This window comes from Halichoerus grypus, chromosome 3, assembly GCF_964656455.1.
Source record: "Halichoerus grypus chromosome 3, mHalGry1.hap1.1, whole genome shotgun sequence".
In the NCBI taxonomy this organism is placed as follows: Eukaryota; Metazoa; Chordata; class Mammalia; order Carnivora; family Phocidae; genus Halichoerus; species Halichoerus grypus.
The window spans coordinates 38782506-38797771 of NC_135714.1; the positions used below are offsets into that span (position 1 = coordinate 38782506).

General features: G+C 37.1%; 1 protein-coding gene across 1 annotated transcript in view; it reads left to right on the plus strand.

Annotated features, from left to right (window-relative positions):
- Nucleotides 1–15266, plus strand: part of GABRB1 (gamma-aminobutyric acid type A receptor subunit beta1) — a 367325-nt gene that overhangs the window by 117437 nt on the left and 234622 nt on the right. Inside the window, exon 4 of the mRNA XM_036071963.2 lies at nt 633–853. Within this exon, the coding sequence (XP_035927856.1) occupies nt 633–853 (221 nt within the window). The remainder of the gene's footprint in view (nt 1–632; nt 854–15266) is intronic.

Below are 15266 nucleotides of genomic sequence, written 5' to 3' on the forward strand. Positions count from 1 at the left end.
CTGACCCTCCCCCCTCTCATGAGCTCTCTCTCTCTCAAATAAATAAATAGAATCTTAAAAAAAAAAAAAAAGTTGTAATTTGCTAGAAAGATCCAGATAATGGTAACTGATGACCTTTATAAGGCAAAGAGCAGTATTCATTCAAAAGGCATTTGCAATTTGGAAAACACCTTCTCCTTTCAAGTGCATCAATCTTTAGTTATTATTGAGCACACGTTCCCCGCCAAATAGTACCATAAATATAATATCCAGAGGTAGATTTTTGTGAACATGGATCTCTCAGCACAACTTCCCTTTATGACCTACCCCATGACCATTACCTTAACTTCAAACCTCAAAATTCAATTAAATGGATTTTCCCTACATTGGAGTGAACACTTGCGCATGCCTTCAATTATTGCTCCAGTACTTCTAACCTGTTGGTTGCCCTATACCTGGAGGTGCAAATTTCCGTGTATTCAGGTGTAACTTCGGGGACAGCAGAACAGTGGTCTCTGGGAACATATGATACCACAGACTGTTGCTTTCATGACGAAAGGCCTTTGATGATGATGGTGATGATGATGGTGATGATGATGATGATGATGATGATGATCAAATTTTTTGGTTTTTGTGTTTCATTTGTTTCACAGGATTATACACTCACCATGTATTTCCAGCAGTCTTGGAAAGACAAAAGGCTTTCTTATTCTGGAATCCCACTAAACCTCACATTAGACAACAGGGTAGCTGACCAACTCTGGGTGCCAGACACCTACTTTCTGAATGACAAGAAATCATTTGTGCATGGGGTTACGGTGAAAAATCGAATGATCCGACTGCATCCTGATGGAACAGTTCTCTACGGACTCCGGTAAATGACTTTGTGTTGCATGGTTCACTGTTACTGCTGTTCTTGTTGTTAGGTTTTATTTTTTACTTTTGGGAATGGGCAGTGGGAAGAGAAGCAAGTAGGAGAATATAGAGACACTTTTATGTTATCTCCATAACAAAATTAAATTAAAGACTGGAAAATCTCTTTTGGAATCATTGGAGTTAAACCTAGGCAATTTTGTTCATCAAAGGTAAGTGAATTATTTGCCCTGAACTTCCAATAATAAACAGAGTAATAAGAAAATGTATGTTTGCCAGATTTTATATCTAACTTATTGTAGAAGTTAAATCTTTTTTTAGCTGATTGCTTGATTATCTCAGAGCCACCCAGACCGAACTAAAATGTGTTCTAAGTACTTAATTATGAAAGAGAATTAGGAAACAATATCTTGAAGAAGTAGGAAAATAATTTTTGGTGACTTTGAGAAGATTCATAGTGTTTTCATTCCCTTAAATCCCTCCTTTAGTGTTTGCATTTAGGTATATGATCCATATTGAATTAATTTTTGTGTTTCATGTAAGGTAAGGGTTGAGGTTCAATTTTTTCCATATGAATATCCAGTTATATAATTTACTGAAAAGATTCTTCTTTTCCCACCAGATTGTGTTGATGCCTTTGACTGGATAAGTGGGGGTCTAGTTCTAGGCTCTACTCTGTTCCATTGTTCTTTTTGTCTATCCACAAGCAGTATCACACTATTTTAATTATAATAGCTATATGTTAAATCATAAAATAGTGTAAATCCTCCAACTTTGTACTTACTGTTTAAGATTGCTATGGATATTCTAGGCCTTGTGCTTCTTCCTATAACTTTTAGAATCAACTTGTTGATTTCTACCCAAAAATTCTGCTGGAATTATAATTGATATTGCATTGACTCTGTAGATCAATTTGGGGAGAATGAATATCTTAAAATTATCTAATATTCTAATGCATGAATATGATATACCTTCATTTATTTAGGTTACCTTTAATTTATATCAAAATGTTTTACACCATAATGGGTTTTATTTTGTTTATTTGGCTTTTTATGTATCAAGTATAAAAGAGGTATGATACACCTGTAGTGGTCTACTATTAACCCTCATTTGGTTAATGGTTTATTAAAAATTTTAGAGCTATAATTCAAATCAGCTTCCCATTTTACCAAAGAAATACCTGAACTGTGGCATATTATTGTAGGATATGTAGAGTGGTGGTTCTTTAACCTTTGTTGTCACCTTTCATGATATCTTTGAGAAGCTGATGAGAGCTATATTCACAAACTCATATGTGCGCCAAATTTTCCCATTAATTTAGGGTCTTCATAAGCCCCCTAAAATTCTTCACACACCATCCACACCAAGCTAAAACTCTAGACAAGGGATAAAATGCTACAATTAATTTCTGTATATTCACGGATACCCAAAAACAATATGCAAGTGAAAAAAATTGCACTTTTTTTCTGCACTAAGTTCTGCGCTAAAACTTCTGAACTTAACCCAGTGGTTGATTATTTAGTTGATAGTTTTGGACTTCATCTGCATAGTAAAACAGCATTAGTTGCAAAATAACATTTGTAATTTCTCCATTTTTTCAGTACCCCAAGAGCTTTCAATTCTAGTTTAAAATCTCTGACCTAAAAATCTCTCAGAAAAATGGTAAAATAAACCAACAATTCCCTTAAGTATATTGATAGTTACTACTGACAAAATCTCCTAATCCAAGATCAATAGTGATCATCAGTGATGGTGCCTACACTGGAAATCAGTTGTAATTTTTTGTCACCTATGAAACTTCTACCGGATATAACCAAGGTGTAAAGGGACAAATTACTCTTCTAAAGTATTCTGGGAGAATAATTCCATAACCCAACGTAGTAAGCTAATCAATTACATGTATAATCACTATATGTGATTAGTAAAGAATGTATAAAAAGTTGTTTTTGTTTAAAAGAAAAAGGAACCAGGTTTTTTATAGGCAAGAAAGTAGTTTGCATTCTCAGTTTACAGAGTCTCACTTCAGGCATTTCTCAAATTATTGGTAGCCTCTACCAATGGGAACTGATGGAAAGGGAGAAAAATATTTGAGAACCATGAAGTTGAACTCACCTCATTGTAAACTGATAAAACTGAGGCACAAAACAGGAAGGACTTTTCTAAGGGCACAACAAAGTAATGGCAGAATTGGGACTAAAATCCAGGTATCCTGATTCCCATACATGTGCTTTTCCTACCCCACTGCCTTTCATACACATTTAGAAGTCAACACCTCCTTCCAAGTTGTACAAGATTGCTTTCTCCTCTTTGGAGCCAACCCAGGCTTGGAGCCCCCAGACAGATCTCCCAAAGGTAAACACAAATCCTTCCTTTATTATGTGAACTCTGATCTCTTTTGGCACCAGCATTCTCCATAAGAGCTTCACACCATTTCTGATATTTCTCTTTCCTTGTTTTCTTCCCTACCTCTTCCCCCCAAAGGTTTGTTTTTCTTTTCCTGGAGTTTATAAACATCCTGGAGAAACCATAAGATATAGCAAAGAAAGTATGACATCTGGAGTCAAAGGACCAAAAATGGGCTCAAACTCCAACATTTCTGATTGTTTGACCTTGAACAAGTGACACAAATTTACTGAGTCTTAGTTCTAGCACCTGCAATAGTGGATTAATAATCCCTGATACATAATTGGGAGATTCTTATGACATAATGATTATGTTAATACATGGTTAATTCTAAATTATATTTTTCTAAGTCATTGTGCCTTATATAGCCTTATTAGGTGCTGGAAAAACTGCACATGGAGGGTGATTCTCTAATTCCCAGGGGCATCAGTGACCAAAACAGAGATACAGTTGTCCAATTAAAAACGAAACAAAAAAATATTCAGGGACATCTGGGTGGCAGCTCAGTCGATTAAGCATCCAAGTCTTGGTTTAAGCTCAGGTCATGATCTCAGGGTCTTGAGATCAAGCCCTACATCAGGCTCTGTGCTAAGCAGGGAATCCACTTGAGATTCTTTCCCCTCCCTCTCCCTCCCCCTGTGCCCCTCCCCCTGCTCACACAGTGCTCCCTCTCTCTCTCTCTCTCTCTCTCTCTCTCAAAATAAATAATTTAAAAAAATTTAATGAGTGCCCAGTATATGCCATATATTCACTGTTCTGGCCCTGGAAATAATTCCTCAGAAGCCTGATAGAAATTTGTCATTGTGGCAGAGGGAAACTGTGCAGTGACTGTGGGTCAGAAGACTTGAGGCTAAACTAGATTGTGCTCTTCAGTAAGCTATTTCCTCCTCTGGGCTTCAGATCCCTCAGACTTAAAGGGAAGAGATTGCATATAATTCTCCCTAAATTCCCTTCCAAATCTAACTTCCATTGCTTCTATGGTCCTATATATTCAGGCATGTTTATTTTAATTCTTCTGATATAACATTTCTTAGTCTTAGAAATGAGAATCTGCATTTTTTTTCTTGGTAATTGCCTTTTTAAGGGTAACTGCCATGTATTACTTCCTAAGCACATGTACTAGAAAGTCCTTATCGTATAACATATGTATTGGCATATTTATAGCTGTACTTATTTTAGACATGGATAATGAGGAGAAAGAAATTCTTGCCTTATCCTTTTCCATAAGTCCAGCTAATAGTCATTATGAAATGAGACCATACACTAATGGGTTGTTTTTAGCATTGATGGGATAAATGGGATTTTCTGAATGTAACTGAAAGCCCCTTCAACCAGGAATTCCATAATCACAAGACCATATCATTAAGCTAAGTAACAGTCTTTCTATATTCAGACTCATTATGAGATGCTCAGACAATGCGTATGAAGCCACAGGAATAAAATTGGTGGTTTTCTATTTTTGTGAACTATGTCAGATCAGACTTGCCACACAAGGAAGGCCACACAATTGTGATAACGCTTTAAAGTGACAGAATGGTGTGTGATGGGAGTCTAGTGCTTTTGGAGGAGCCAGGCTGCTGTGTGGCTGGCGCTCAGCAAATAGAGGAGACTCCATTCCTTATGTGTTTTGCTACCAGGTTACTGCTGCTGTGACAAAATGCATTGTACCAAGGAGCAGCGCCACACTCACTATTACTTCTTCCATTTTGCTCGAGATCTACATGAAAGATGTCTGTGATGTGCTGTAAGATGTGGCAGGAGACTGGAACTTATGTCTGTGTCCCTCGACCGCTCCACCCTGCTCCTTTCAAAGCACATAATGGCACTTCTTTCCTTACTCAAACGTGGAGACTGAACAACCAAATTCCTCAGTGTCATGGCATCAAAGCCTTAAACTTCGGTCTTTCCTCCCCTCCATTTAACTCTGAGGATGATTTTCTCCTCTTTCGAAGGCCAATCTCTCCACATATGCATTTAATTTTCTTGCTGCACACTCTTTTCAGACTTTGCTCCATTCTTTTAGCAAATCTTCAGTCTTCCCTCCCCACTGGCTCCTTCCCCTTGGTTTTGTCCTCAAACACCAGTCCTCTCACATCTTACATCTTTGGTTTCCTCTGCTCTCTCACCATTTACTGCTCAGTCTCCAAAACCGTGGCCCCACACATGCTACTTTCCTGAAACAACTCTCCAAAATTACCAGCACTGTTGCTGGTTCTCAATCTATACTCTTGGGTTCTCTGAATGATTTAAGAGTGGTGACTGACCCGGACTTCAGGATTTCCAAGACTTGGAGCAGTTTTTTCATTATTGCTGTTCTTCTGGTCTTTTTGCTCTTCCCCCACTGGTTCCTCTCTGGCCTCTAATGGTGAATTAGCGGGATTCCTTGAGGTTTGACCAACTCACTAAGGTGACTGCTTAAATATCTAAAATCCCAAATTATTGCGTTCAGAAAAATATTTGTAATTGCTTACTGAGCATCTGTATCTGGACGCCCACCTGGCCAGATCCTCCTGACATGACCCTTATTTCCTATTACCTGTTTTTTTTTCTAAAACCAGATTCTCCTCCTTATACATCTGCTAACAAAAATCGTCATCCTCCAAGTCAATAGGAATAAACTTGCAGGCAGTTTTGACTCCACATCTCTTTTGTTCTGAGATCCAATCTATTGCTTCTGCTCTGCTGTATCTCAGCCACGTCCATTTACAAACCATTTCCATCATCTAAATTAACATCCTCACTATCTGTCACTTCCTGGCCAATCTCCTATCTCAATTTTTCTTCTTCTTATCACTGCCATCTTATTTTTCCTATAGTGCGTGTCAGATCATATCACTCCTACAGGAAAAAAAAATGTCTCCAAAGTCCCCATAAAATCACATTTTCCTTCTTCTGTCTGTAATCTAAGACCTCTGTATGTGACCAAAACAACTTTCCCACATCATCACCCATTTCCTTCCTCTATGAAGCCTAAACTTTTATAAAACAACTTACCTGTTTCTCTAAACACACTCAGGGCATTTCAAACTCAAGTATGACCCAAATAGATCATATTTATACTAAAAAAACTATATGCTATTTATCTGAAATTCAAATTTAACTGGGCGTCCTGTACTTTATCTGACAACCTCAGAGTCCTGCTGAAATGCTCTCCCTTCTCTATCCCCAAACTCTCTTTCCCTCACTCCACCACTGTCTTCCACCTTACTCCTTTTTCTTAAAAACCTCTCTGAAATTCCACTTTATCCATGAGGACTTTCACAATCTTTTTAACCAAATAAAAACTCTCCGATTTGATACCTTATTTTGCTTTAATCTCATGTAGGCCCATGAGATTTGTAACACTCTTTTGATGTTATATCTTTCTGTGTCTTACTTAGGGTTATTTTCCTGTGATACCAACAAGACTGTATGTCTGCTGAAAATGTGCTCTGTATTTCCTTAACCTTTGATCCTCTCTCTCAAACCAAATAAACGTTTGAAAAATTGAAATGAAAATTTGTTGGATGCAGTCACCTGACTCACAATCGTTGTCAGCTGCAACATTTCCTATATCTAAATGATGGCTCTTAACCAAAGAGCAATTATCACTATTAATCACCAGATGTGTTCTGCCTCTTGTCCAAACATGATCCAGCTGGCTGCAAACACTGATTCTCTCCAAGGTCTGACCCTGTGGATGCTGAAAGACAGTGTTTATCTTTCCTGAAAATGGCAGGCATGGAATGACTGAATCTGGGAGCGTATTTAGTGGAATACTTAACCTTCTTAAAACTGCCCTTCCTTTTGCCTTTCGCTCCTAACCCTTGCCTTGGCTTTTCTTTCCACGATTCACAATGCTTCTTTCCTGCATCTTCTACCAGAGGTGAGCTTGGGGCCAGGTGGTTTTGAGGAGTTATGTGAGAATGGGGAGTGGAATGAATAGTGAAAGTTCATTTGGCCCAATACTGGCTCAGATTGGACCTTGTAAGTATGTTGAGTGTTATATGGGCTTGTGTGCACATATCGTAAACACATACAGAATAAATAATAAATATCACAGCATTTAATATTGATGGCAATTATATCAAGGAATTTAGCCAATACCAAAGTATATAAATAACTACAACTATACTATGCATGAGTGCTATACTAATATCCAAGTATATAAATGTGCTAACTAATACCCAACTATATAAATAATTGAGACTATACTATGCTAAGGGCTCTACCTCTATTGTCATATTTGGTCTTTACCACAACACTATGAATTATGTACTATTATTATGCTATATACCAACACCAAGAGAATCTAAAGTAACTTTTCTTGCCTCATAATTTATTGTCAAGGTCAAACAGGTCAAACAGGTACACACATTTCATTTGCTTCGTAAGTCATATTCTCCACTTCTAGCAAGAGATACAAAATGCCTTCCTGTCTCTGTTTGTGATGTGAAGATTGATGAGCAGATTCAGGCATTGACAACTTGATCTATCCATTATAATAATCTTGTTAATTTTTATGTAATTGCATTAGTTTGCTGAGACTGCTGTAACAAAGTACCACAAAATGGGTGCCAACAGAAATTTGTAGTCTCCCAATTCTGGAGTCAACAAGGTTGGTTCCTCCTGAGGGCTATGAGGTAAGGATTGGTTCTAGGCCTCTCTTCTTAGCATGACTGGCTTTTCCCTGTGTCTCTTCATATCACCTTCTTTCTATGTGTATCTCTGTGTCCTCTTTTTAAAAGGACACTGGTCATATTGGATTAGGGCTTCCATAATGATCTCACTTTAAATTGATTACCTCCATAAAGACCCTACCTTCAATAAGGTCACACTCTGAGGTATCGGATGTTAGGACTTCAACAGATGAATTCAGGGGGACACAACTCAGCCCATGACAATTTTAGCAGTCTCTGATAGTCTTTGCCCAAACTGATTTAGAAATTGCAAAATGGTGATATTCTGTCATTCTTTCTTTATTTATTAACTAGCTTATTCTCTAAGCAAGAACTTTCCCTCATCGACTATTGGGTAATCCTGAAATAAAGTTGTTGCGGTGAAGACGGCATAAATGCTTGATTGTTTCCCTTTATTTAGCAGTTTTCAAAATAGCTAGTCGTGTCCCTAGAATCTCCCAAATGTGACCACTGAGGTTTGGCATTTTGTTGTTTTCTTGTGTGTGTATCCTTATGAAGTCACAGGATGAAATAGGTATGCCTGTTCCAGTCCCCTGCAGCTGTTTTTACTTTCACTCCTCACGTTGTCCTGTCTTTGGCCACTGGAACCCCCTTTAAGTTTGCTCCTGAGTTGTTTCAACATGACCTCAGTAGTCATTGAGCTCCCTTGTCTTCTGATACATCACCTTACACAGTTTGTATTGATATTTCTGATTCAAATTTAAAATTACAGGGCTTTTATTCAACTTCTTTGATTTTACGTTTGTTTCTTTCATCTTCTTTAAAAATAATTTAAAAATATTTTTAAAAAGAAAGATACATTATACAGCCACCCTAAAAACAAACAAACAAACAAACAAACAAAACAAACAAAAAATTAAAAACTCCAACCTGGTATTATGGGGAGTGTTATCATATTTTAGCAGACAACTTCTGGGAACTCAAACAAACATTTGTTCAATAAATGAATGGATAGCTATCTTTAAAAAAAAAAAAGGCTAAATGAAAATGTTCCATATAAAATGTAGTTACATAAACCTTAATAAAAAGAAAGTACCAGGAAAAAAATTGATTTCTAATGTATTAACATGATTATTTATTTAGTTTATCCTGTTATATATATAACATATATGCATACATATATGTATATATATGTTTTTAAATAAAAATACCAACATTATTGTTACTAATGATGGCATTACCAAAAACAGGTTAAAATTTCTTCACAGTGATTTTGCCTTTAGGGTGTATCCTATTAGGGACATAGAGTAGAATTACTGTTTTTAAAGTTACATTTTAAACTTCAGTGCCTTACTATATGGTTAAGCTTCCACTTAAAGAAGTGCATTTGGCTTTTGGTTTGGATTTTTTAAATTTGATTGAATTCTGTTTCATAAATATATAAAACATTTACATGGTTCTAAAGTCAAACAATGAAACAAAAGAAGTCTTACTTTCACTGTGCTCCTGACTCCCATTTTCTTCCCCTGTAACATTTTAATTTGCTTTAAGATTTTCCTTCTAATGTAACAGACATGCACACATAGTGACCACCTTGGCTGGAAGGTAGCACAATATACCCACTACTCTGTATCTTGGGAAGCGATTTTACAAAGCCACCGTAATGTTGAAAGCAGATTTTAATCCAATTTTCCTCATTTCCGCCTGCATTCTTAACCCCTGCACAGCGCAAAGCACACAGAGAAGCTTTTCTCTGTGCTGTTTAAGCTTGTCTTCCCCTGCAGATTATTGCTGGGAAGACAGTCACCTCTGTCTGATGCTTTCATTGCTCATGATTATAGAAATGAAAATAATTGGAGAGGGTACACAGCATAAATGGGAATAGCTCTGCCAAGTGTGTGAGCTTTAGAAAATGTACATAATTTTGTCAAGTTTTCTAACACATGCAAATGACTCCAAATTCCAAAGAGAAGCTTCTAAATTTCAGGTTTCAGAAAGGAATCTAATGTTAACCAGAAACCTGTGGCCTAAGAGGGATTTTGAGAACTCCCCTGCCATATTTGCTTACCTAGCTTGACTCTGAATTGATTTTTTGATGTGCTTGACAGTGTCTGACCGTGGGTTGTGCATGAGAATAAAATCAATGACTACATTTATTGAATATAAAAGAAAAACAGAGTTTCCCGCTATTCTTTGGAGGATCATCTCATCTTGCCTTGGTCTTCATGATAAAGCAAAGTAAAAAGTAAAGGCAATTATTTTGATAATAGTGGTCCAGGAAAAAAAAGAAAAAACCCAAAACCCACCACTATGGATTTTTAAAGCAGTTTGGGGTCCTAAAGATTTCACATTAGCTCTCCACATTGATAGTACACCCTGAAAAAATTACTTCTCTCTCCTACGGACTTTCTGTATAGAAGCAGTTATGATTACATTCCGGAGTCCTGGGCAGATCACACAGGGCTTCCTGTGAGATGTGCTGGGCAAAGATACTGTGGAGCTGATTGTAGAGAATAAATATGTGGGCTGATGCAGTGTTTGCAGAGGAAGGTTGGATGATATTGACAAATGCATCCTGTTAAGAGAAAGAAACTTCTTACTTCAAATGGAAGAGAGACAAAACAGGCCATGCATAAAGAATAGGGAGCTCACTCTATTAGGAAGAATGCCTGGAGCCTCTCTTTACAATTCCCACCAAAGAGCATAGTATTGCTATTCCCCGCACACTGTAGTTGCCTTATATTTTAGAGTGGCATACCGAGAAAGCTATTTGAAACGTTCCTCAGTAAAAGGGCTGCTATTTTTGCTGTTCAAAGTTTTTATTTTTATTTTTAATGTTCTTTATTCATCTATCTAGATATGAAAAACTTTTATGATTCAATATTTGTTAGAGTCTCTTTTTTGATAAATATGGCATTGTGACTAATTCAGGTACTAAAAGACCAATTTAAATAATTACGCAATTACTATAACTATTGTGTGGCCACGTGATCTGTGGATGTGTCATTATTATTAAACCTCCTTAATTAAATTAATGTAGAAGATTAAGTAAAAACTGTGACCATAAATTATCTAAAAAAAAAATACATCTCCTGAAATCCTTAACCTTGATTGAGTCTCTCATGGAGTAATACTCTCAGGAAAGAAGAAAAGAACTAGAGAAAAACATGTAAGAAGGAGAAAGAAGGAAAGATGGAGGGATGGAAGGCAGGCAGGAGGAAAGGCAAGAAGGCAGGGAGGCAGGGAGAGAGGGAGGGAGGGAGGGAGGAAGGAAGGAAACAAAAAAGAAAAGGAAAACCAAATATCTTAAAGCTGTGACATCTTTTTTAGATACTAGTTATAATATGACAAACAACACCACTTCCAAGAAGATGCATTAGGTTTGACAACCATTGGTCTCCAGGACCCTCAGCTGATTCCATTAAACCATCATTTCCAGCTTCAGTATCTTCGTACCACTTCCAGGATATTTGCCACAACTGTGTATCATCCAAAATTATTGACTCATTTTTTGCTTATATATGTATGTATATATATATATATTTTTTTTTTTTTTAAGATTTTATTTATTTATTTGAGAGAGAGCATGAGAAGGGGGAGGGTCAGAGGGAGAAGCAGACTCCCCGCCGAGCAGGGAGTCCGATGCGGGACTCGATCCCGGGACTCCAGGATCATGACCTGAGCCGAAGGCAGTGGCTTAACCAACTGAGCCACCCAGGCGCCCCTATATATATATTTTTTTAAAGGAAACTTTTATTACTTCTGTATGTGGAAAATTATTACTTTAAAAAATAGACATTAAAATGCATCTAAGCTAGGGATTTTATTAAAATATAAAAATGCCTAACCACATTCCACCTACAGTGATCTTTCCTCGTTGGATAGAATTGAAATAACAATATTACTTATCTTGTGGGGTATTACTAAGGTTAAGTAAGTTAATACGGTAAAGGACTTACAACATTCTCTGATACATGGTAAGGGCCTGATGAGTACTGACTTACCTTGTTTAAAACTTGTGGTGTATGCACACGTAGATAACAAACACATGTTGTAGACATGCCAATGGTCATCATCAAAATAAAGGCCTAAATTTTCTTTACTAATCTTTCAGGCACCAAGTGAAAGCTAGCCTCCCTTTCAGTGTCTGTGTCTCAGATTGTGAAATGGCCATCCCAGAAGCCACCAGCTGGCTATGCTGCAATTCAGCTTCTCATTTTGAATACCAAAGGGAAGCGGGAGTATGTTTCTCAAACCTAAAATTCCACCTTGGTTTGTCTATCACAAGTAATACTAAGCCTGATATGTCACTTCTTATATTTCAGTATTATGATACTATAACTTTCCAGATGTGGAGTGACCAATGTAATGGATTATGGTGCTTATAGATCATGCAGCATTCCATACCATAACGGAAGCAGTAGTCTATTCTAGACCAGAATAGAAATGTCATGGAGAACTTCTGGAAGTAGCCATATGCCATTAAACTGCAATAGAAAACATTCTGTTTAAGGCTTTATCTCTTAGAAACATATTAACTTATTTTTTACACCAACATCAGTAATCTCACTGGTGTTAATATATTGTACCTATTTGCAGTAAGCCTAATATTGCCCAATTATATCTAAAAGAAGCAATGGAACAATGAATGCAATATTTACTAGAATTAATGCCTCATCCTTCAGAGTGTCAAACCACAAAACACATTTTGGGGAAAAAATGTTTTCCTACATAGCCCACGTTTGCCTCCTGTTTGGAAATAGTACTGTTGATCCAAGTAGAGCATGCTTTGTCCTTTCCAGGACATAAAAGTTATATTAAAGAAGTAGCTCTTTGTCCAATGAATTGATCCTCACTTTTTATATCTTTTAGGAAAACTTTAGGTTTATCTTTCCTAAGCCTTGTTTTCTTCTTTTTAATAAAGACAAGGATAGAGCTATGGGGGCAAAGCCAACCTATAACGAAACCACAAAGAGCTGGAGCCCATAGAGCTTCCTGATCCATTTCCTTCTAATTGCAAAGCAGTGGTAGACACTTCAATAACAATAACAATAAATAATGTAAATACAGTTTTTATTTTTTGTTAAATCCTCACATTCTTACCCCTGTTTTTGGAAGAAAGTTGCTTAAAGCAGAATTCTCTGTTCTTCCTAAACATCAGCGGATTACTGAAGATGGATAAATGTATTGCTCTAGAATCCAAACAACTGATTGCTTTGAAAATCTGGGTCATTATACTTTGATAACTAAAGTGAAATCCTAAAGATTCATGAGTGCTGCTTAAGGTGCCATGACCATATATACATAATTTGAGTTTTTCTACCTTCTCAATTAAAGAGTGGACAATACCAGGAAAAAGGAACTTCATCTCTTCAAGAATATTTTATTCTCAAGCATGACAGGCTCAAGTCCCAGGGCCCTGCCAGCATTTCAATGTTTTGTGAAAATATATGAGACATGAAAAGCAAGGCTTAATGGCTTCAAAATAGAAAACTGTGAGATCAAAATTAGAATTATTGATTAATGCCTCCAAATATAACATTACATCTGCAAGTCACTTGCAGATTAAAAAATCATAAAATTCAAAGTTATAAAAGTTATTTTTAATATTATATTACCTTTGCTTAGGAATGCCTTAGGCCAAATGCTCATAAAGACCAAATTCAGGCTTTTTTTACTTTGGGATTTTTACCAGTTCTCTTACATCTCTTCTTTTTCTATTCTACCCTGCAGCCCACCAGCAGATTTGTTTCAATAAAGCGCCATTGCATCACACTGTCTTGCTGAGGAACCTATTAATTCCCAATTACCTACCACATCAAGTCAAAACTTTTCTCCAGACATTCATGACACTTCACAATTAGATCGACCCTTGTTACACAGCCTCATTTAAGATTTTGTCCAACCATGAAGGCTTACACTGCAAGTGTGGGTTTCTTTTTACTTTCCTTAATTACTAGACTGATTCTCATCTCCTAGCCTCTGTCAGTGGTTCCTCTTCTTTTTAACTAATCAATGAAAATTCTTTTCCTTTCTTTTTATCAGTGCATTGCTCAGCGTCCAAGACCCAATTTAGAGATCGCCTCTTTCCCAAAAGTCTTCTCTAGCTACATTAAACCTCATAGGTCTCCCTCCCCATAGTTATACAGAACTTGGAACCACTTTCAAAGATAGCACTTCATTATGAAATGTCTTCCCCAGTTAACTATTGTTTACTATGTTAGTCTCATCTCCACAAACACTGTAGCATCTTTTGAGAATAGAGTCTATTTTTCATACTTCTTTTCCCATAATGCATACCACAGTCAGCACATACTAAGCAAATGATGCACTTACCATTTTGCTTATTACTTTTAAACCTCAATCTTACTTTTAACTATATCTCCCTGACTATGGCTCTTATGCAGTCAGATTAGTCAAGAAGGGTTGGGATCTCCTGCCAAAGTGGAGCTTAGCCTTAGATAAGAGCATGAGCAATTCATTTATTGTAATAGGAGAGAAAGCGGAGTTATGGGTACAGACTCAAATAGTAGCTCAATGTGGTGGTAGCATTTAATCATCACAGTGACTTCTTAAGATGGGTGTTCCCATTTTCTCCCATTTAAAATGAGGAAACTGAGGCATCAACAAGTTAAAAAACTTATTTAAGATCATATAGCTGGAAAGTAACTGAGCCAGAATTTGAAATCAAGCAATCTGATTTCCTGGCCTAAATGCTTAACCACTATTCTAATAGGAATACAGGGTTTATCACAATGTCAGGTCTTGACTGGATTATTTTTCTCAGTCCTGGATTACACATCTTGAGAACAACATTGACAGTCCAGAGAAACACAGCTGATATGGCAAAGGACAGGGAACTCTGTCCCTATGCAGATAGTAAATCTCTAAAGAATCTCTGAAGATTAACACTCTTAGATCTTTTTATCTTTAGAGCCACAGATGAGAGGCTACAATAGTTGCTTGAGTTTCAAGAGAGAGAGCATGAGCTGGGGGCTGGTGGGGGGGTAGAGGGAGAAGCAGACTCACCACAGAGCAGTGACCCCAACTGGGGCTCAATCCCAGGACCCCGAGATCATGACCTGAGCCAAAAGCAGACGCTTAACTGACTCAGCCACCCAAGTGCTCCTTACTCTATGTTGCTTTTAACAGAAGATCAACATGTGAAGTTTTCAAGGAATATGTCAGTTCCATTTGTCTGATTTTGTGAGCCTGATGTGAAGAAGGTGTACTATAAACATTTGTCCTACATTTAAAAATGGAATTAATGCCTTCTTACTAGTATCTCTCGAGAGGTAGGTAGGCTGGTGGAAAGGAAAGAACTTAAGCTTTAGAATCAGAAAAGAAAGCCCCACCATTTACGGGTTGCATGTCTCAGGGTCACTTTCTCAA